Source organism: Bufo gargarizans, chromosome 11 (assembly GCF_014858855.1).
Source record: "Bufo gargarizans isolate SCDJY-AF-19 chromosome 11, ASM1485885v1, whole genome shotgun sequence".
In the NCBI taxonomy this organism is placed as follows: Eukaryota; Metazoa; Chordata; class Amphibia; order Anura; family Bufonidae; genus Bufo; species Bufo gargarizans.
In genome coordinates this window covers 91,413,943-91,438,232 of record NC_058090.1, presented here as the reverse complement: position 1 = coordinate 91,438,232, position 24,290 = coordinate 91,413,943, and the positions used below count along the sequence as shown (strand labels likewise).

The window sequence follows — 24,290 nt, the reverse complement described above, 5'->3', positions numbered from 1 at the left end:
TGTACGCCACTGCTTAGTGCTAATGCAAATTTTTTCTAAAATACTCAAATATTTTTTAACTGTTCTCCTTGTTCCCTAGGCGCTTTTTTCTTTTCTTCTTCTTTTTATTTGCATACGTTGCTTTCCCTTTAAGTGTTTGTCACTGTGTAACTTTTTTGTTCTGGATTTCCTGTCTTCATCTATATACACTGAACATACCCGGTGCACTCTCTCGCGCTCTCTCACACACTCTGTACTCTCTCGCTCAAGGTCGCCATTTAATATTGTACCTCAGACTGATATATTTTTATTTTATTTACTTTTATGCTTGTAGTAACTGTTACCTGTCCAGTAGTGAAGCCTGCAGTCACGTCTGTCTCTCTCACACTGTCTCTTGTCATACCTGTTTCTTTCTCTCTTCTGTGCCTTCACGGGATCTGCCGTATGTCTACGTCATCTCTCTGCCGTCCACTTTTTTGTGTCGCAGGGCGCCTTCTAAACGACACTCTCATTTGCCAAGGTATGTAGGAACGTGTCTGTGTCTGTCTGTGTGTGACCGTATTGCCCTGGTGTTGTGGAACCACACGTTGCAGCATGCTGTAGACCTGAAAAACTGGTGGGAAATTTTTGATATGGTTTGAGCGTTAGGCAAGGGTCTCTTTTAGGATTAGAAAAAACATGGCTTCATTCTTCTGCAAACGGCGCCACTCCTGTCCACAGGTTGTGTCTGGTATTGCAGCTCAGCCCCATTCACTCCAGTAAAGACCAGCTTTTTGGAAGAAAGCAGCCGTGGTCTTGTAATTGTGGACAATCCCTTAAGGTGGTGGAAGTTCACAGGCATTAAGTCCAGGCCCAACCGGTGAGGGGAGGGATGCCAAGGCCAGGATAGGCCTGAAGGGGGTGGATGCGATTAAATTGGAGCAAGTAGCGGGCTTTAGTGAATGGGGTCGGAAGGTTTAATAGGGGGAGCTTGAGGTGAGTTACGTACCAGGCGAGGTGAGGGGGTGGTCGTCGGGCAGCAATTGGCCGGTGGAGCATCGCAATCCAGCCCTTGCTGCCCCCTTCATCCATCCCGCCATTTTTGGAGTTAATACTTGAATTCGTCCATACAATACCACAAACTACTATGCAATATTTGCTTTCAGTGCCCCCACAATACTGCCCAAGTAATACCGTCATAAAATGCCTAAATATTATCTCCATAGAGTATCCAGGTAATAGTACCACATAGCGCCCACCTCTATGACCCACAAAATAGCGCCATACAATGCCTAAATATTATCTCCATGGAGTAGCCAAATTAGGTTGCCCACCTATATAATCCACATAATACTGCCATACAGTGCCTGAATGTTATCTCTGTGAAGTATCCAAAAAATACTACCCCATAGTGTCTGCCTTTTATTACCCACAAAATAGCGCCATGCAATGCCTTAATATCTCAGTAGAGTATTCAAATAATATCAGCACACCAACTATAATATACTGCCATACAGTGCCTAAATATTATCTTCATAGAGTAGCCAAATAATACTACCACATGGTGCCCACATAATACTGACCTGTATTACTCACATAACACTGCCATTCATTAGTCAAATAAACCTGCCATTCTGTTTTCCAGGTATTACTGCCATACATGGGCTAAGTAATGAAGGGTCAGGGCTGCACATGCTCCTGAAGGTCCAGTCCAGGGACGCTGGCTTAGTTTTCCTAGGACCTCCCCTGATTGGACCTGTAGGAGGAGCAGTGTGGGATTGGTGGCTGCAGGGTTTGTGGCAGTTTTGGGTTCCATGTGGTGCTGTTCTTCAGATTTCCACTATTTTCTTCTTACCATAGAGCAGTGCATTGTGGGAGGTAAGTTTTACAGCTAGTGCTAGTCTGGTAGGTCACATGTCCGACAACAGGGTGGAGCTAAACCGTTGTCTGTTCCCAAGGGCAACCAGCATGATTTTAAAAGCAGCTGTGTGTGAATGGAGGAAACAAACAAGGAATAAGTAAAAACCATTACAAAACCGGTACAGCGAAGTATTTGAAAAGTTACTTAACCCTTTATGTGGATTAAAAAATATACATATTTTTATATATGGAATTACGCTTTAAGAAGGGGAACGTGCTCCTCACATCCAAATCCAATGTGGCCTCGTTGCCCATAGTTTAGAGTTAAACCCTGGTCGGTTACTTTGGGGACCTAGTCCATATGGCGCCATCTTTACTGCAACTGTTTTTGTGCACGTGTTGAGGTGGTCGCTCATTTGTCCTTTACTAACTTGTCTGTCTTCTCTTGTCCATTTCACCGTTGCCGCTGTCTCATCCTTCTATATCAGCCCCATTGCAGCCTGGTAAGATGTGACTGTCAATGTGTATTGCATGTGACCTTAACGAGTTCATGTTCTCCACTCCCCTCATCCCACGGTTTGTGATTGTTTCACCCCTCCTGCCACCATGTTTAGTAATGGGCTTTTCCTCCATGTACATTGATGAAAGTATGCCATGGTCTCAAAATGAAGGGCACTGTGACTTCTCAGTAGTCAATGGCCTGATAATGTGTTGGACATATTGGCCAAAAGGTCCCATAATATGATGTCAACACTGGACTTCCTCAGTTCAGCTTGGGCCTGCTGAAAAGTCCTTCAGTCTGGGACCTGACAGACTCAAGTGAAAACGGTGCCAGCCCACCTGAGTAACTTGAGATTGTCTGGTTGCTATGGCCAACAATGCCTGACAACCAATGTTTTATTTTCAGTGATGTCAGGCAGCAGTTCACTTGAACCAGATTATTCCTATCTTCAGATTGAACCTAAACTGGGGAAAGTGAAGAGTCAAGGAGGCCTAGCAAGGGTGGCCTTCACAGCCTCCTCTATATTTCATGTAAAAATGTTCCCTCAGCTTTAGACGGCTGCTGTGGAAATAGTATCGGGCCACCTTGAAGTGGTCTATCTCTTTCCACCTGCCGCTTAGCAGCCACATCTACTTACGGTAAGCCCTTTCATCCTTTTGGCATGGATTGTGGTGAGCCCAAAGCCTTCTGGTTCTCTTTGAGGGCCATCTTAGGTGAGATACTTGCTTTCCATAAGGAGACCTCTGGTTGGTGCCATCTGTTGGAGAGGGCCGTCTTTGGTGATGTACTTTCTGTCTCGGCTTCTTTCGGTCGTGGTGATGGAAGGGTTAAGAATGGCGGACATGCCTTGAAGGTTATTGCTCTTCGTCCTGTGTAACTTACAGAATTTCTGCATAGGCCTGAGAAGAATGTGAAGAATGCAGGGGCAGAATTTCCACTTAAGTTAGTTATTTTGTTTCTCCTTCAGCCCTCCTTCCTGTTGCTTTCTTGTTTAGATCATTTTACGTGTTTGTTGGGTTCATTTGTGCCGTAACGATAGACGTGGGGGTCCTGACTCACCGGGGTCCGAATCCGGCCAAAGCGGCAAAGACCCAACTTGAAGCTCCTGGGCCTTAATGGCCATTATGTGGCTGTTGAACATCCCAAGGCACCAGAGTACGACTTTAGCCTCTTCACCCCCTCCTGTAGTGCCGCCTGTGACATCTACATGGCGGTCTCCACAAGTTTTACATTGGTTTACTTTAAACTAGGAGCCCCACTAGCGTGTGGGATGGCGGAATTATATCATAAATGATAGTCCGCTATCAACCCTTCCCGGTTAGATGGCGGTGGGCTTGTGCTTACATCCAGCAGCCAATCAGAAAAAGTAGAGTCGAAGTATAAATTATAATGGAGGGACCCCAGTAACCGTAATACAGGTGTCTTCTTCTGTGACTATTGTGCACTCTATGACATCAGGGGGCGAATTTAACCACTTCACCCCCGCCCCCCCAATCATATTTCCGCCTCTGTTTTGCAGCATCTACAGGGTGGTCTTCCCATGTTTATAGAGTTTGCTTTAATGCTGACCCTAAAAACATGGCTTCCTATGAGCCTGTGGGATGGCGGAATTATATTGTAAATGATAGTCCGCTATCGACCCCCTTTCTGCCATCTATTATTTCTCCTAGACAGGTCAAGGTGAATCGGTCTTAAAGGGCAACACACACCTTTTTAGCACCTTCGCACGTGCTTGCACAAGGCAGATTAGCCCCGGGGAGAGAAACTTACTGACTGTGTGAATCCGGATAACATACACATATTCTAAAAGTGAGGCCTGGTTTATATGATAGGCTCCCGTCATTACCCATACAAGGCGGCATAGTGCGGTACTATATATACAGACGGATGGCGGCTGTAATAAATGTCTAGAAATGAAGGATAGTGAGCGCTGAGTGCTTGTGTTACGGATTATTGCCCTTCCTTCTGTGCCGGCTCTGGGTAAACAGACGCGGTTCCCCAATGTAGGGTGTATAATACCGTATATACTGACCCAGAGCGGGGCGTATGGATCGTATATTGTGTATACACGGACAAATTCGGGAATGTAGCTGTAAAATTTTGTGTAGACTGGTGAATACCCATTACCTTCATAGAGGTTTCTTTTCATCCTGTGGCTTTCCAGCTATTGCGGAAACAAATGACTTCTCAAAGGGACAGCGCCACCCTAGTCTAGTGGCTGTGTCTGGTATTGCAACTCAAAATATTTTTAAAATAATGGCTGCTTTCCTAAAAGGAATAGCGCCAAACTAGTATCATGGCTGTGTCTGGTATTGCAGCTCAGCAGATTGTTTTAAAAAAGAAAAATGGCTACTTTTTGAAAAAAAAAAGTGCTACACTAATCTAATGGCTGTGACTGGTATTACATCTTCTTCAGTGCTGCCTAAAGGCGGTGAGCTGATATATTTTTGTTTGTTTTAAAGTCTTTTTGGCCTAATCTCACGATTGGGGTAATAACTAGACCATGTGTGAAAGTACGGAGGCCAAGGACAAAGATGGTGGAGTATTCATGTACATAGGAGGCAGTATTATAGTAGTTATATTCCTGTACATAGGAGTAGTATTATAGTAGTTATATTCTTGTACATAGGAGCAGTATTATAGTAGTTATATTCTTGTACATAGGGGGCAGTATTATAGTAGTTATATTCCTGTACATAGGAGTAGTATTATAGTAGTTATATTCTTGTACATAGGAGCAGTATTATAGTAGTTATATCCTTGTACATAGGAGCAGTATTATAGTAGTTATATTCTTGTACATAGGAGCAGTATTATAGTAGTTATATTCTTGTACATAGGAGCAGTATTATAGTAGTTATATTCTTGTACATAGGAGCAGTATTATAGTAGTTATATTCTTGTACATAGGAGCAGTATTATAGTAGTTATATTCTTGTACATAGGAGCAGTATTATAGTAGTTATATCCTTGTACATTGGAGCAGTATTATAGTAGTTATATCCTTGTACATAGGAGCAGTATTATAGTAGTTATATTCTTGTACATTGGAGCAGTATTATAGTAGTTATATCCTTGTACATAGGAGCAGTATTATAGTAGTTATATCCTTGTACATAGGAGCAGTATTATAGTAGTTATATTCCTGTACATAGGAGGCAGTATTATAGTAGTTATATTCTTGTACATAGGAGGCAGTATTATAGTAGTTATATTCTTGTACATAGGAGTAGTATTATAGTAGTTATATTCTTGTACATAGGAGCAGTATTATAGTAGTTATATTCATGTACATAGGAGCAGTATTATAGTAGTTATATTCTTGTACATAGGAGGCAGTATTATAGTAGTTATATTATTGTACAAGGGGCAGTATTATAGTAGTTATATTCTTGTACATAGGAGGCAGTATTATAGTAGTTATATTCTTGTACATAGGAGGCAGTATTATAGTAGTTATATTCTTGTACATAGGAGGCAGTATTATAGTAGTTATATTCTTGTACATAGGGGTCAGTATTATAGTAGTTATATTCTTGTACATGGGAGCAGTATTATAGTAGTTATATTCTTGTACATAGGAGCAGTATTATAGTAGTTATATTCCTGTACATAGGAGCAGTATTATAGTAGTTCTATTCTTGTACATAGGAGCAGTATTATAGTAGTTATATTCTTGTACATAGGAGCAGTATTATAGTAGTTATATTCTTTTACATAGGAGCAGTATTATAGTAGTTATATTCTTGTACATAGGAGCAGTATTATTGTAGTTATATTCTTGTACATAGGAGCAGTATTATAGTAGTTATATTCTTGTACATAGGAGGCAGTATTATAGTAGTTATATTCTTGTACATAGGAGCAGTATTATAGTAGTTATATTCTTGTACATAGGAGCAGTATTATAGTAGTTATATTCTTGTACATAGGAGCAGTATTATAGTAGTTATATTCTTGTACATAGGAGCAGTATTATAGTATAGTTATATTCTTGTACATAGGAGCAGTATTATAGTAGTTATATTCTTGTACATAGGAGCAGTATTATAGTAGTTATATTCTTGTACATAGGAGCAGTATTATAGTAGTTATATTCTTGTACATAGGAGCAGTATTATAGTAGTTATATTCTTGTACATAGGAGGCAGTATTATAGTAGTTATATTCTTGTACATAGGAGGCAGTATTATAGTAGTTATATTCTTGTACATAGGAGCAGTATTATAGTAGTTATATTCTTGTACATAGGAGCAGTATTATAGTAGTTATATTCTTGTACATAGGAGCAGTATTATAGTAGTTATATTCTTGTACATAGGAGCAGTATTATAGTAGTTATATTCTTGTACATAGGAGCAGTATTATAGTAGTTATATTCTTGTACATAGGAGCAGTATTATAGTAGTTATATTCTTGTACATAGGAGCAGTATTATAGTAGTTATATTCTTGTACATAGGAGCAGTATTATAGTAGTTATATTCTTGTACATAGGAGCAGTATTATAGTAGTTATATTCTTGTACATAGGAGCAGTATTATAGTAGTTATATTCTTGTACATAGGAGGCAGTATTATAGTAGTTATATTCTTGTACATAGGAGGCAGTATTATAGTAGTTATGTTCTTAACCATATTTCTTTTTATTGAAAGAAAAAGCAGCGGCTAAACGCCCATACATGACTGCATCACATTGACAATGAATCACAATATGAGTCCCACATTTACATCATGCATAGACATCATATACCATCACAATTATCAAACATAAAATAAAATTCAGTCAAGGGGTGGGAGACATAGGTGGGGAACACATAAGAGGGGAAGGAACGGGGGAACAGGGAAGTGGGAGAAACTGCTCTGTTAAGCAAAGCTTCTGTATGTTTTCCATGGAGACCACAGTTTTAGGAAGCGGGAACGCGAGTTAGTTTCCCAGTGTGCCAGCTCCTCAAAACGGTAGATCTGGTCTACCTTGTCCGTCCACATTAGGGTAGTCGGGGGAGAATCATTTTTCCATAGAAAAGGAATAAGCAGCTTAGCTGCTGTGAGCAACATGGTCGGGAGGTTATCCTTGGCAGGGGTGAGGGTCGTATTGGGGCACCATAACAAAATAAGTTTAGCATCCAGAACTATCCTAGAGTTGCAGATTTGGTTGATCAATGGCTCAATTGATCTCCAAAATGTCTGAATTTTCCGACAGAACCACCAAATATGCGACAGGGAACCAATTTCCAAGCCGCACCTCCAACAAGCTTCTGGAACTTCCGGGTTCAACTTGTGTAAGAATTCAGGTGTCTTATACCATCTACTGAGTAGTTTGAAAGAATTCTCCTGAATCCTCACACAGCGGTTAAAGCCGTGTGAATGTGCCAAAATAAAGGCTCTTTCCGGCTCCGTAAGGCACAAAGAGAGCTCCCTCTCCCAGGAGGTTAGGAAACGGAGCTCCGGGGGGAGTGAGGAGAGTATTTCTCTATACATCTGAGATAGCGGTCTAGTGGCAGGTTTAGTGGCCATGACCTTCTTCTCAAGCCAAGATAAAGAGTTGTTAACAGGAAGGGACCTAACAGCCCCTGTAATATCTCTCTTAAAGTCAGCCAGATGGAAAAATGGCGCAGTCTTGACCTCGGGGAGGTCCAACAACAGATCCAAATTCAAGCTGCCATCCGGTAAGAGGACATCCCACAGAAACTTGCCAGCGAGCCTAGACCAAATACCGGAGGGGCCTAAGATGGATGGATGGAAGTAATTTTGTAGTAGTTGAAGTGGCATACCTGGGTTAGGGAAGTTGAATGTTTGAGATTGAACCATTTTAGACCACTCTACCAGCATACCCTTCCAGACCAGGGAGGATGCGTAATGGTTAGCCGAAAAGGCTCGGACACCCCACAAGGTGAGCTGATCCTGATTAGTGAGCAGCGCAGACTCCAGGCGAGAGCAAAGGGAGCTAGATTGACAAGACATAGCGGCTACGCATCTACAGAGTTGTACAGCAGTGTAATATACCTTAATATCTGGCATCCCGAAGCCTCCGAGCTTCTTATCCCTAGTGAGGACTGAATAGGCAATACGAGGAGATTTGCCATTCCAGAGGAAGCGTGTGAACACCCGGCGGACTTCTGCGAAATATGAGTTTGGTAACCAAATAGGGAGGGTCTGTAGCAGATATAGGAATTTGGGGAGGATAAAGGTTTTAAGGTAATTTTTCCTACCAACCCAAGATACGAAAGGTAGTTTCAGAGTCTGGAGGTGGGTACGGACTGATTGAAGCAGCGGCGTATAATTGAGTGAGGCCAACTCCTGAATATTGGCCGATATGCGAGTCCCCAGGAACGTAATGTCCCTGGTAGCCCACACAAATGGAGTATCGCGTTTAAGCGTATTAATCACAGCTTGGGAGCATGAAATATTTAGTGCCATAGACTTCTCATAATTAATTTTAAAATTAGATATGAACCCAAAGTCCTGAAATAAATTTAATAACTTAGGTAGAGCTTCTCTGGGGTTAGATGTTATAACCAAAAGGTCGTCCGCAAATGCTGCAGTAACATGGGTGCCGGCGCCCACTTGGAGGCCTTTTATATCTGGGTCCGCCCTAATCTTACACAGAAGAGTCTCCATCACCAATACGAATAGAGCCGGAGACAGGGGGCACCCCTGCCTTGTCCCATTAGTGATGTGAAATGGAGGGGATAATGTACCATTAACCTTGACCACGGCAGAGGGGGCCGAGTATAAAGTGTAGATGGCAGCAATAAACTGATCAGAAAGACCAAACCTCGACAGGGCCCGAGACATAAACTGCCAGCTGACCCTGTCGAAGGCCTTCTCCGCATCAGTGCTCACCAACACTAAAGGTTTCGCAGATTTCTTGGCCTTGTGTATAAGGTGAAGAAGCCGTATCGTGTTCTCCGACCCCTGTCTGCCGTGGACAAAGCCCTCTTGCTCTCCATGGACAATGTCGGGAAGTACATCCTGAAGTCTGGTAGCTAAGATTTTCGCCCACCACTTCACATCAGTATTGAGCAAGGAGATCGGCCTATAGTTACTGCAGCAAGTCGGGTCCTTATTCTCCTTATGCAGGACTGTAATGTGCGCCATCAAGGAGTGAGGGGCAAGGGAACCTCCCGAGAGGAGGTAATTGCACAAATTCTGAAAACGGGGGATTAAGAGATCCTGGAAGGATTTGTAGTAAATGATGGAAAACCCATCCGGGCCCGGGCTTTTACCCGAGGGGATGGACATGAGCACCTTATGGATTTCAGAGTCAGTAACCGGTCTAGTTAAGTGGGCCGCTTTTGTTTGGGATATGGAAGGAAGGTCTAGAGACTGTAAAAATTTGTCCGTGGCGTCTGAGAGGTCACCAGGGGTGGCCCCGTTAGGGGGAGGTAGATTATACAGAGCCTCATAAAAGGCGCAGAAAGCCTTAGCAATATCAGGGGTGGATTTATGCACCTTCCCTTTTGGATCCTTAATAGAGGAAACAAAGGAGTCAGAGAATTGCTTCTTAACTATGGCCGACATCAATCTGTTTCCTCTATTTCCATGGGCGTAGGCCTTAAACCTAGAACGCAGTACCAGCTTTGCCGAAGTGATATTCAGCATATTTTTTAGATGTGTCCTAGCTTCCGTGAGTTCCGCTAGGGTATGAAGGGCCTGTGATTCCTTGTGCGAGGATTCAAGGCGGGCAATTTTCGTCAATAGGGCCTCTAGAGCCTGCGTCCTCCGTTTCTTCACATAAGCCCCTAAGGCAATGAGTTCCCCCCTTAACACTACTTTATGAGATTCCCATAATATGGAAGGGGAGGGAGGGGAGTCGGGGGTATCATTTAGCGCGAAAAACTCAGAGATGGAGGCTTTAATCTTACAAGCATGAGCGGGGTCTAGAATTAAAGTGTCATTCAGACGCCATAGACGTTCTTTTTTCTGTGGGCCAGACAGGGAAAAGTGGATGATAACAGGAGCGTGGTCAGAAAGTGTAATGGGGCCTATACAAGCCCTGGAGACATTACGCAGATGTGACTCAGAGAGGAATAAGTAACCTAACCTGTGAAAGGAGGCTTTGGCATGGGAATAATAGGAAAAATCCCGACCGTTGGGGTTTAGTGAGCGCCATACATCTAAGACCTTCAGTTTCTTCAGAGAGATTTTCAACCGTCTCAGGAGCCTATAAGAAACAGAAGGTCTGCCTGTGGAGGTATCAATGGCAGGGTCTAAGGCAACGTTGAAATCGCCCCCTAAAATGAGCAATCCCTCTGTGAACGAGGAGAGAAGGCTTAAGGTTTGAACGAGCCATGGGACTTGGCCTCTATTAGGGGCATAAAGATTGGCAAAAGTCACAGGAGACTCACCCAAAACACCTTTCACGAAGATATATCTGCCCTCTGGGTCCACAGCAGTAGCAGAGTGTTTGAAGGGAAGGTTTTTGTGCACAGCCACACTAACCCCCCTGCTGGCAGTGCTATAGGTACTGTGGAACCATTGGGCAAACTTCCTAGGGGGAAGGTTAGGAACCTTACCCGATTTTAAAGTGAGTCTCCTGTAAGAAAGCCACTGAAACTTTGTCCCTCAAAAGGAGGGAGAGAGTCTGGGACCTTTTGCATGGCTCGTTCAAACCATGTACATTTAAAGAAGCAACTACAATAGACGCCATTGCATTAGTAAATCACACAAATGCCTACACAGAGTGACCATGGAAAAGCTTAGTAGCACCCAGTAGTTCAGAGCAGGGAAAGGGAAGGTAGAAAAAGGGGATAGACAAAACACGACAAAATAATGAAACAGTAAGAAAACAAACCGGTAATCAACCAGCACAGAAAACATGAGATCTAAAGAGAAGTAAATGCTTCACTTATCGTCAGCCCAGACAGGGTTGAGCTGGCGAGGGGGCAAGTAAAGCACCTTGCGGTCTCTAACAATGGACCAACAAAAATATGTCCAGCACCGGGAACTCGCCGGTCCTTGCCCTGCATAGGGGTAGCGATACCTGCAACAGCAGGAAAAATGTCCAGGAAAAATAAAGGAAAGTCTCCTAATCGTCCTGTCATGGTGAACAGAGCAGTAAACAGAGAACAGCAGGAGAGGAGAACTCCTACATATAAAACTGAGAAACATGAGAATGAAAAACAGTCACCTCCAGGCCTGGAGAGAGCTAGCAGGAACCACATGGGTCGTCATACGTTAGAAAATGGCGATCAGGTGGGGCTCCTTTCCATCCTGCCCCTTCCCAGACGATCAGATTTCCCAGCCGAAACCTTCTGCCAGTTAGCAGCACGAGGTGGAGCTGGTAGGGGCCCATCTTGGTCGGCCGGGAGCCAGGAAGGGATGTCAACCGGGGGCACCCCAAGCGCTTCCCAAACCGGGGCCAGATCCTGAGGAGAACGAACGGTGAGTAATTTACCATTTCTGGAAATCGCCAACCCGAAAGGGTACAGCCATCTGAATGGAATCGATGATTTCTTCAAGACATCCAGAAGAGGCCGCAGCAGGCGCCGTTTGGCCAAAGTGGACGGAGCCAGGTCTTGAAACATCTGAATCGGTACGTTGTCGTACTCCAGGGCTTCCGATTCCCGCTGTTTCTGTAGGAGGGCCGCAGTGTCGACAAAGCTCAATAAGCCGCAGATCACATCCCGCGGTGGTTCCTGCGGCTTTGGTCTAGGGCGCAATGCCCTGTGTATACGCTCGATCACTATTCCGGCCGCCCTCTCTGCGCCCAGTAGGTTTGAGAATATTTCGCGCGCCACTGACGGCAAGGCCTCTACCGCATGCGATTCAGGTAGGCCCCGTATGCGGATATTCCGCCTGCGACTGCGGTTTTCCTGGTCTTCTAGTTTCAGGAATGCATCATTCAATAAGGCCTTGTGGGCCGCCAATACGTCTGCGGCTTTACTTTCGTACATCATGATGTCTTCTTGAGCAGACTCCAGGGAGACGACTCTCTGGCCTAGATGCTTCAGGTCATCTTTAATGTCAGATAAGCCTTGCTTGAGAGGTGAGAGAGCTGAATCAAGGACTCTCTTAAGGGTCCGTTCAGAAAGCGGTGGGTCGCGTGGGCGTCTATCTGAAATATCAGAGCCACTTCCCGCGTCCGAGAGGTCTCCTGCATCGGAGTCGTGAGTAATGGATGCCGCCATGTTAGGGCCTCTCTGCACAGCAAGCCTCTGAGTTTTCCTGAGGAACTTTTCCATTTCTGGCTGCTTGGAGCGTAGTGGGGTCGTCTCTGAACTGCCTCTGGACTTGTCCTTGCCAGTCTTCCCCATATTAGTGCAAATTATAGCTTAATTTAGGGCAAAGGAGCCGGAATGCTGGAGGAGCTCAAGCTCGTGCGGCCATTCAGCAGCGTGGCTAGGCTCCGCCCCCTATAGTAGTTATGTTCTTGTACATAGGAGCAGTATTATAGTAGTTATATTCTTGTACATAGGAGCAGTATTATAGTAGTTATATTCTTGTACATAGGAGCAGTATTATAGTAGTTATATTCTTGTACATAGGAGGCAGTATTATAGTAGTTATATTCTTGTACATAGGAGGCAGTATTATAGTAGTTATGTTCTTGTACATAGGAGCAGTATTATAGTAGTTATATTCTTGTACATAGGAGGCAGTATTATAGTAGTTATATTCTTGTACATAGGAGGCAGTATTATAGTAGTTATATTCTTGTACATAGGAGGCGGTATTATAGTAATTATATTCTTGTACGTAGGGGGGGGGGGGGGTTGGCTCATGTATTTTATACACACTCTTTCATGAACACTTAGTAGAGCGCACATGTGCTGTTGCTGTAGTTACGTCAGACGCTTACAACTCTAAACCCTCCCGTATATCTACATGTTTATAGGTTCATATAATTACATGTACTTCACTGGGGTCATATTACAGTCGGCATTGCTTCTGCACTCACGCACATAACTGGTACCATATTTTGGACATCCCACCAGTTCCCAGGAGGTCAACAGGGTGGTGTCAAGGGTCATTTTAAATTTGGGCATTACCCAAGTCCGTCTTAGATTTCCCACAGCCTCCTTAACCCCCACTGCTCTTTACTTTGATATTTCTTTATTGCACCTTCTGCTGAGCTACAGCCTCCCCACAGTCCATGCTGGGCCTAAAAAATATTGAGGTTTATGGAGGCAACCTGCCAAGCGTTATAGGCTTCCTTCTCCCAGGACACATCTCTTGACCTGTTCCTTGACTATGTTTATTGCTTTTTACTTCCTAGCTCCCTGGGACAGTCATTTCGAGGGAGCTTTTAGGTGCTTCTAAGACCCCCAAGTGTGTTTTAGCGTGAGCAGGCGATGTACATTTATAATGTCTACATGAATTTCTCCTCAAACCTTCTGTAGAGTTGGGTTTCTGTAGTTACTGGGGTGACATGCTGCCATGATTTTGGAGCTCTGGTGGATAATTAATGAGGTAGTTTTCCTCCTGATTTCCCTCCTCTTTGATGTTATATTTATGAGTTGTCTGATGTTCGAAGCTTTTAGGTTTAGACTACAGAGAAGTGAATCATTCTCCATCACTGAACTTTGCTTTTATTTTTCGTTCTTGGAGACTTGATTTGCCCACAACTTAAGTTCTAGACTTTTCTGGTTGTTTAATGTCAAAAATGGAAAAGGATCCCATTAGAAAACATTGTGTGGCCAAACATGGACCAAAAATATGGAGTCAACGCACCTTCAGATGGTGGGAGGACAAAACCATCTCAACTCAAATTGGATGTGGTGGCCTATGTTCCACCATTGAGCACGTAGATTGCGCAAAGCCATGATGTTCATGTAGATCAGGTCTTGTCTTCATATTCCTGTCTCAAAGTGCCCATTATGGTTTGGAGCAGAATGTCCGAAATGTTAAGCATCAATATGGAGAACCATGTTCCATCTGGGACTCCTTCAAGAGCCTTTCACGTGGGCAAGTGTTTGCAGGTAGTGGTCATTCAGCTCATCGACTTATCCAAAAATCCCACCTAATGTAAACTGTATGAGTGGAGGAATGATCGTACAGATCATTCGTCCTACTTTCAGCCCATGTAAAGGCTGATTATGGTACTGACAATGTTAAAGCTTTTCTTCCTTCTGGAACCCCTTTAAGAGGCCTTCCCGTGAACTGATGAGACTGGGAACCAACATTTGTAGGGGTGTTCATTCAGCCTATTGACTTGTCTAAGCAACCCCCAGATAATGCAAAGTGTATGGGGGATGAATGATCGTAGGAACGATCATTCATCCTATATTCATCTGCAATCTGGCGATGTAATGCTTATTACGGTACTGCATCAGGCTACGTAAAGGGCAGAGCTTCTCTTCCATGTGGGACCCCTTTAAGAGCCTTTCGCATGGGCCGATGATTGGGAACAAACGTTCGTAGGGGCGTTCATTCAGCCCATAAGATTTCGACTATTCGTTTGCTGGTTTGTCAGCTACTTGGATCATTTAGGCCTGGTCGGCAGCACACGCCCTTGTCTACAATAGGGATGTGCTACCAATATAATGTTAAATGTAGGGGGAAGGAATGATCGTAACTACTAGAAACGATCATTCATCCTACGTTCAGTAAAGGCTGCTCACACGAGTGCCGATCGTCTTGTTTTATGCTTCAGGCCATGTTACTCACCGCTTCCTCCTCTTCTTGCAGGTTGAGCAGCCTGTCATCTGTCAGTGACGGGGCATCAGAACGAAGGTCTCCCGGGCACCAGCGCCAAGCCACGGACTACGGCGAGTCCACAGGTAACCAGGAACCTTCCAGCAGGAATAATTAAAGTCCTTGATAAGAGTCGGGATTTATTGCCATTATTTATTGGGATTTATAGACAGGAGTTACAGTGAGCTAACTCTAGAAATTACATTTAAAGGGACAGTTTTGGCAATGTGATGTCTAGTGCAGTGCCAGGGGGGCGGGGCATGACACAGGGATTCAAAGAAGATGAAAGAGAATCACTTGGTCATGCTCCACCCCCTACATTAAGCATAATGGAGGGCATCAGTTCTGACATGTCCGTTTTAGTAATGTAATCCTAATTCTAGATGATCTTTTGTGCTTTCCTCTGTTATACCTCCTAGAAATGTCCAGCAGTCTGGAGTGTGCTCCCTACACAACCTGACGCTGTCCGATTTCTGGAGCATCTTCTCTTACAACTGTACCTGGTGCCGTTCCGTGGGCATGCTCAAAAATTTTTGGGAACGGCCACGCGGATGCAGACGGCACACATATGACGTGTGCTCAGTAGGCCCATCGAAGTGAATAGGTCCATGTGCAGATTAGACGTTGACCTAAACAGTCTTGTGTGCGAGGCCGTAGGTGTTACTCTGTTATTCCTCCTAGAAAGATGACAGTTGGGTTTTACTAGTTGGGGATTTGCCCCTACACAATCTGCCACGGTCCAGTAGTGGAGCATCTTCTCTTAGAAATCTACATTGTGCCGTTCCTCTGTTATTCCTCTTAGGCATCGTTCACACTTCAGTGTTTGGTCAGTGATTTCCATCAGTGATTTGTGAGCCAAAACCAGAAGTGGAGCCTCCACAGACATGAGGTAGAAGGGAAAGATCTGCTCCTGTTCTGTGTTTAGCGTTGCACCTGGTTTTGGCTCACAAATCACTGATGGAAATCACTGACCAAACACTGAAGTGTGAACGAGGCCTTAGAAATGCCTGAATGAATTGACAGTTGGCGGCGTGTCCCTACACAATCGGTGCGGACTGTGCCAGACTGTAGAGAGAGAGAGACACCCCTTTGGCAAGGGTAACCCACAGTTTTCAATGTAGTCATAAAATTCTAGGAGGAATAATAGAGGACTGGCACAGTGCAGAAAATAGTTCCCGGAATTGTCATTCCAGTGGGATTTTGGGACAAAGCGAGATTGTCCCTCGGACTTAGTCACCCAGCTTTCCCAGAGTCCTGAATAATAAATCACTCTGGGAGAATTCGGCAGTATAGGAAGACTGAGCAAAAAAGTATAAAGTATATGTGTGCTGTACGGTGAGTAACAAGTAAGCGCTGTCACTCCCTGGAACACATGGAGCGGTGTAGCAGAGCCGAGGTTGTCGTCATACTCCTTCCTCGGCTCCTGTACGGTTAATCTGCCGGTTGTTTAACCTGTTATCGCCGCTCCTGCCATTATCTAAGCTGCGGCCCCTGCCAACGATTTTCAGCAACCTTGGCAGCAAGAAGGCTGTGTGACCACAGAAGATCCTGTACGGAGAGCGGTCTGCTGCGCCCCCGTGTGGCCAGTTACCGACATGGAAAGAGAGCAACTATACTTCAGAATTCAGTTTATTGCTTTACAAGATGGTTTTGTCTATTTTATATTATATTTTACAGTAATCTAAATGAGTGTATTTCATGATTATACTACATGGTAGCAGGTTATATTATTTGGAACTGTATATTTATTAGGATATTTTTTATGTTTCAGATTTGTGTTTATTACATGACAAAATAGTTTAGTCTATTTTATATATATTTAATTTTTACTACGTTTAGTTATGCTTTTATTTCATGGTATATTTAATATTGTGTATTAAGTTTATATTTTTTTTAAATCAATTTTTTTATAGTTTTATTAGGATTTTATTATGTTAGATATTACTGCATATTTATAATATTTTAATTTATTTTTTGAATTTTAGTATAGGCTATTGTTTCTTACTGTATCTGTGTATGCAGTGTTTTATTTTGTAGTATTTTATTATTTTAATAGATGTTTTATTTTGTTTAAATAGCATATATTTTACCATATTTTATTATTTTATATGATCTTTTAGATTTTTTTTCTTTGTAGTATTTTTTTTAATATGATCAGTAGTTTTTATTACTGCTTATTATGTATTTTATTATATTTTAATGGTATATTTTATCTTTTAGATTATTTTATTTTGTAGTATTATGCTTTTAAAAAAAAATATCATTAGTTTTATATTCTATTTGAATGTTATATTAATTTTTTATGCTATACCTTCCTATATTTAGGTTTGTAGTATTGTATTTTTTTTTTTTTTTTTTAATGTGATCAGTAGTTTTTATTACTGCTTATTATGTATTTTATTATATTTAAATGGTATATTTTATCTTTTAGATTATTTTATTTTGTAGCATTGTGCTTTTTTAAAATATCTATAGTTTTATATAATATATTTTATATTCTATTTGAATGTTATATTTTAATATTTTTTATGCTATACCTTCCTATATTTAAGTTTGTAGCATTAGTATTTTTTTTTTTTTTTTATGTGATCAGTAGTTTTTATTACTGCTTATTATGTATTTTATTATATTTAAATGGTATATTTTATCTTTTAGATTATTTTATTTTGTAGCATTGTGCTTTTTTAAAATATCTGTAGTTTTATATAATATATTTTATATTCAATTTGAATGTTATATTTAAAAAAAAAATTATGCTATACCTTCCTATATTTAAGTTTGTGTATTTTAATGTTTTATTAGATGTTGCTTTTGCATCACGGTTGCTGTATTTTAGCACATTATATTGTTTTGGTGTATTTTTTTTGTAGTCTTGTACATATACCGTATGTGTTTTTTATTATACATTTTTTAACAGTTTAGGGTTTTTTATTTTACAAAATAAATGCAACCTCTATCCAAAACTATTTTCTAGGTTTGGTCCAGCGCTGTGTGGTTGTCCAGAGAGATCAGAATGGATTTGGTTTCACGGTCAGCGGGGACAGAATTGTCCTTGTCCAGTCAGTGCGGCCAGGTAATCCAGTTCATTATGTTTTTTTTATAATCTTTATGAATATTTATCTGTTGTATGTTATCTTTGTATTACTTTTATATGGCAGATGTATTGTTAATGGTTTGTTAGGTAGGATTATACTGCTCTTTTACATCTCCTGAAGGAGGTCATGTTTTCTGCTCGGTCGGTGACATTGTGATGGCTGGAGCGGAGACGAGCGCGTCATTGAGCTGCTTATTGTATAATGGATCACGTGACTCTCTCTTAGATAATGGTGACCGTGACACAAAATACACATGATTACCTGACCTGACTAAATCCTGCAGTAGCTTTATTTAAAGGGATCATATGAAAACCGTTTCAGCAGCGCCTCCCTTGTCCATAGGCCGTGTCGGGTACTGCAGCTCCATAATATTAGCTTGGATAGAGTAGTAATACCAGACACCGCCCCTTTTAAAGCAGACGTATCCTAGTTTGGGGCTTTGTTGCTTTGTACACACAAAAATAAAGTTTTTTAAATTCAAATTTATTTTCCTTTTACATTTGAGGTGGTGCGGCCATGCGGGCAGGTGTGCAGGAGGGCGATCGTATTGTGAAGGTCAGTCCAGAATGTATATGGGTGTCATTGTTCACAGAACTACTACTCTTAGCATGTAACCTCCATTTAAAGTGTGCTGCTGAGCTGTGTATCTAAGCATATCATGTGTGATACTGTCTGCTGAGCTGTGTATCTAATCCTATCCTGTGTGATACTGTCTGCTGAGCCGTGTATCTAATCCTGTCCTGTGTGGTACTGTCTGCTGAGCTGTGTATCTAATCCTCTCCTGTGTGATACTGTCTGCTGAGCTATGTATCTAATCCTATCCTGTGTGATACTGTCTGCTGAGCTGTGTATCTAATCCTATCCTGTGTGATACTGTCTGCTGAGCTGTGTATCTAATCCTATCCTGTGTGATACTGTCTGCTGAGCTGTGTATCTAATCCTATCCTGTGTGATACTGTCTGCTGAGCTGTGTATCTAATCCTATCCTGTGTGATACTGTCTGCTGAGCTGCTGTATCTAATCCTATCCTGTGTGATACTGTCTGCTGAGCTGTGTATCTGATCCTATCATGTGTGATACTGACTGCTGAGCTGTGTATCTAATCTTATCCTGTGTGATACTGTCTGCTGAGCTGTGTATCTAATCCTATCCTGTGTGATACTGTCTGCTGAGCTGCTGTATCTAATCCTATCCTGTGTGATACTGTCTGCTGAGCTGTGTATCTGATCCTATCATGTGTGATACTGACTGCTGAGCTGTGTATCTAATCTTATCCTGTGTGATACTGTCTGCTCAGTCTTCATTGTGTGTGGTACAGTCTGCTGGAGTATTGAGTCATATTGTAGCATGTGCCATATAGTCCGCTGAGCCAGTGTATCTAAGCCCTTCCTCTGCTGAGGCATTGTATCTGCTTATCATGTGTGATACATTTTGCTGAGTCAAGGTATCTAAGCTTGTCATGTGTGATACTGTCTTCTCAGCCAATGTAATTAGGTTTGTTAGGCATAACATTTTGCTGATCTGATGTATATGAGTGATACGGACTGTCTGACCTGTGTATCTCAGCCTATAATGTGTGATACTGTCTGCTGAGCCAGAGTATCTAAGCCTGTCGTTTACTGAGCCTTGGTATCCAAGCCAATCATTCTGTGATGCTTTCTGTTGAGCTGGTTATAATGTATGATACTCTCTCCTGAGCCACAGTATCTAAGCTTATTATCTTCTGAGCTGCTGTATCTAAGCTAATCATGTGTGATACTTTCTGTTGAGCTGGTTATCTAAGCCTATGATGTGTGATACAGTCTCAGAGAACCGCATTGCTTTACATTTTAGTTGACCGTCTTCTTTCTGCAGGTTAATGGCACGTTGGTTGCCAACAGTTCTCACATCGAGGTGGTGAAGCTCATCAAGTGTGAGTATTATTTGTGGTCTTCTGTTTCTCGGGCTACCGATCAGTCTCTTCTCCCCTTCTGATGCTTCCTGGGGTCCCCTCCAGTCTCTGCCCCCTGGAAGTAACCGCTCAGCCAATTACTGGTTGAGGTGGGTAACCCCTTTGGCCTAGGAATTTGCTGAATCTCATCTCCTTCTACCCCTTTCAATGGGACTTGTCATCGGAGGGACCCCGTTATATTAGGACATCTATATAATATTAGTTTCTGTTTGCTTTGTACCAGCTGGAACCTATGTGGCGCTCACCCTGCTTGGTTCTCCTCCACCTTCCTCAACAATGTCTGGACATGATCATGGTCCTTCAGCCTCTCCCAGGAATTTGTCTTCTCCAGTGCCACCACCTCCCCCTTTGCCACCTCCCCAGCGCATCACAGGACCTAAACCACTACAGGTAATGGCTGGGAGATCTAGGGTAAGGCTTGGTGGTTCCATGTAATGTCTACTTTTCAAGAATCAAAAATAGTCCAAAAATTTTTAAATGACGGTAGCGTTTTCTTGGTTATTACTGCAATATGTGGTGTCAGTCGGCCCATGTTTTACCTATATTTTATTCCTATGATTTAGGATCCTGAGGTTCAGAAGCACGCAACCCAGATCCTCCGAAATATGCTGAAGCAGGAAGAGACGGAACTCCAGGTAGGGCAGATATTTAAAGGGGAGGTCCACTTTTCTCTGGTCTCATCATGAAACATATTTGTTAAACCTAAAGGAGGTGTCTCCTAAAGACAACCTCAGCCCATGTGCTCTATTACATCCCTACTTTGGCAGACTTGAGACATCGATGTATAAGGTGGACATCCATGGTCACCATGGTCTTACAATGTATCTTCTAGTGGTGGGCCATTTGAGTTAGACCATGGAATTAACTCTTATAAAACTTAAAATGGTATGGATATATAAGGTGGACATCCATGATCACCATGGTCTTCCAATGTATCTTCTAGTGGTGGGCCATTTGAGTTAGACCATGGAATTAACTCTTATAAAACTTAAAATGGTATGGATATATAAGGTGGACATCCATGGTCACCATGGTCTTCCAATGTATCTTCTAGTGGTGGGCCATTTAAGTTAGTCCATGGAATTAACTCTTATAAAACTTAAAATGGTATGGACATATCATCACTTCATGATTGGTGGGGGTCCAACCTCTGGGATCCTCAGCAATCCTGAGAATCGAGAAGTGATTCAGCTCTGCAGCACCTTTTGGCTGCTTTCCGTCCACGGCAGCACCCCGACTGCCTGTCTGTGGACCACAGCTGGTCTTACTTATCTGAATAGATCTGTCCTGAAGGAGGTGAGGTCACCATTGTGCAGGGAAATATCCAGACATCAGATCCCACCCGATCATAAAGGCAGGTCCTTCATCCTCCACTGGAACAGACTGGTCTACTCGCAGGACACATCTTCAGGCACCACCGCTGAGTATTCGTTCAGCTTTGAAGATGTATGTTCTATTATCTACAGGCTCTTTGTGAAGTTTATAACCGAACCCCGAACCACAGTCTGCAGGAGCAGATAGAGGGAGCCAGAAGGAGAGTCCATCAACTGCAACTAAAGATACGTCAGGAAACAGCTGGCCCTGGAGTAAGTACAACCCCCATCATGCATACAAAAAAATACTGATGCCTCACAATACTTTAAGGAGGTGATGAATAACCTTTAAGAGGTTATCCACTAAGGCGTAGTAATACCGAGCTCCAAATTTCCTGAAATTAAAAAAATCTGACTACCTACAGCCACCACTAGGGGGAGCTCACTTCATTCAGATTTATTGAATTCTTATCATACTCGGTAATAAATCAGTATGCAGAAAGCTCCCCTTAGTGGTGACTTCAGCAGCATGTGCTATCCTCCTGTAAGTACTTTTATATTATGAAACGGCAATTTAAGCTAACTTTCATTTATTTATTTTTTCCAGGATATTTTGCGTTCATACAGTGACTGCAGCTCTGTAGGCTGTAAAGTAGTAGATGGTAAGCTTTGATAGGTGAATTTTTTTAAAATCTGCTACATTGAAATCATAGCTTAAATTTTTTTGTCTCACCCACCCGAAACTGAAAAGAAATGCTTTGGAGGGGGGCGCTATTGCATTGGGTCTTATGGAAAGCATTTGTTGCTGTTGATGGTGAAAAATTGTACTGCAGGCAACAGAAATTTCTACAGCTTTTAAACTGTGTAGAGTGAAGTTCCGCTCATCCATAAACTCTGATAATCTGGACCTATCTGCTTTATAGGTCGGATGTCGGTAGATTCACAAGATGGCGACAGCGGCCTAGATTCTGGCACTGATAGGATCTCGTCAATTAGCGAGGTAAGCGAGGCCGCGGTTTAGCGGGACTAACAGAAAACCCTACAACTGCTGCTTAAAGGCGGGTCAGTTTCCCTGCAGCACCACCACAGGGGAAATGAAGTATTACACATTGTCCATTCTTATCAATGAGTTTTCAGTGTAATACAGGACAAGTCCTTAAGAGTGAAAGACACTCTTTGTCACTCTTGATCAGCAGTTGAGCATGGATCAGCCTGCTCAACTGCTGATCCATTCTGGTGATTGGTAGCGGTCCCAACTGTTTGGACTCCCACCGATTAGACTCTTATCCCCTGTCTACAGGATTAAACTGAGCACAAACCCTTTAAGGGTCCTAAATTACCAATCTTCTGACCACAACTGTTGTCAATGGTCTAGTTGGAGGTTCCACCTAGGTATATATGGGACCTATGGGTTAGTAGGAGAGGGCTCTCATTTACTTTCAGCCAAGGTATATATGGGACCTATGGGTCAGTAGGGGAGGTTTCTGATGACCTTCCACCTAGGTATTTATGGAACCTATGGGTCAGTAGGGGATGTTTCTGATGACCTTCCACCTAGGTATATATGGGACCTATGGGTCAGTAGGGGAGGTTTCTGATGACCTTCCACCATGGGCGTAGGGATCACCATAGCAGCCATAGCAATCGCTATGGGGCCCTAAGCCACTGGGGGCCCGGGCTGCCGGCTGAGGATTATATATATTTTTTAATTCATGTGGCGTAGCTACAGGGGTCGCAGGCCCCACCAGGGCAGACAGAGAAAGCGCTATCTGCAGGGCCTGCAGGCTGTGGGCGGTGCGATAGGGCGCGGCCTGAGGCAGAGGGGCATACCTGCAACGAGGAGATGGAGTGGTCCCGCTCCCAGTCTGGGCGGCAGTCAAACTGGCCGGAAGTGGAGGATGCGGAGCGTACAGCGAAGCTGCGTGCTGCTGGGCCTGGCAGAGCTGCTGGAGTGTGGGCGTGCAGACATTGAAGTGGCTGTGAGGTGAGGGCTGGCTGACTCTGGGACTGGAAAAAGAGTCCTGGACCATTATATCTGGGGAGGAGGGGGGAGCAGCACCCTGGAGGTCTGGACCAGTACATTTAAGGAGAAGTGGGGAGCAGGACCCTGGAGGTCTGGACCAGTACATTTAAGGAGAAGTGGGAAGCAGGACCCTGGAGGTCTGGACCAGTACATTTAAGGAGAAGGGGGGGAGCAGGACCCTGGAGGTCTGGACCAGTACATTTAAGGAGAAGGGGGGAGCAGGACCCTGGAGGTCTGGACTAGTACATTTAAGGAGAAGGGGGGAGCAGGACCCTGGAGGTCTGGACCAGTACATTTAAGGAGAAGGGGGGAGCGGGACCCTGGAGGTCTGGACCATTATATCTAGAGAGGAGGGGGGAGTGGGATCCCCGAGGTCTGTACCATTATATCTGGGGAGGAGGGGGAGCAGGACCCTGGAGGTCTGGACCAGTACATTTAAGGAGAAGTGGGGAGCAGGACCCTGGAGGTCTGGACTAGTACATTTTAAGGAGAAGTGGGGAGCAGGACCCTGGAGGTCTGGACCAGTACATTTAAGGAGAAGTGGGGAGCAAGACCCTGGAGGTCTGGACCATTATATCTGGGGAGGAGGGGGGAGTGGGATCCCCGATGTCTGTGCCATTATATCTGGGGAGGAGGGGGAGCAGGACCCTGGAGGTCTGGACCATTATATTTAAGGAGAAGGGGGCATCAGGACCCTGGAGGTCTGGACCATTATATTTAAGAAGGGGGGAGCAGGACCCTGGAGGTCTGGACCATTATATTTAAGGAGAAGGGGGAGCAGGATCCTGGAGGTCTGGACCATTATATAGGGGGAAACAGGACACTGGAGGTCTGGACCATTACATATTGGGATTAGGGGGAAGCAGGATCCTGGAGATCTGGACCATAATATATGGGGAGTAGGGGGAAGCATGAACCTGGAGGTCTGGACCATTATATAGGCAGGAGGGG

At 43.4% G+C, this 24,290-nt stretch overlaps 1 protein-coding gene across 3 annotated transcripts in view; it reads left to right on the top strand.

The window, feature by feature from the left end:
- ARHGEF11 (Rho guanine nucleotide exchange factor 11) overlaps positions 1 to 24,290 on the top strand; it is an 84,643-nt gene that overhangs the window by 28,744 nt on the left and 31,609 nt on the right. For all 3 annotated transcript variants that reach the window (XM_044271597.1, XM_044271598.1, XM_044271596.1), the window contains exons 2-10: positions 14,952 to 15,043; positions 17,932 to 18,030; positions 18,558 to 18,607; positions 19,907 to 19,964; positions 20,227 to 20,393; positions 20,567 to 20,638; positions 21,470 to 21,589; positions 21,924 to 21,978; positions 22,240 to 22,316. In XM_044271597.1, the coding sequence (XP_044127532.1) occupies positions 14,952 to 15,043; positions 17,932 to 18,030; positions 18,558 to 18,607; positions 19,907 to 19,964; positions 20,227 to 20,393; positions 20,567 to 20,638; positions 21,470 to 21,589; positions 21,924 to 21,978; positions 22,240 to 22,316 (790 nt within the window). The remainder of the gene's footprint in view (positions 1 to 14,951; positions 15,044 to 17,931; positions 18,031 to 18,557; positions 18,608 to 19,906; positions 19,965 to 20,226; positions 20,394 to 20,566; positions 20,639 to 21,469; positions 21,590 to 21,923; positions 21,979 to 22,239; positions 22,317 to 24,290) is intronic.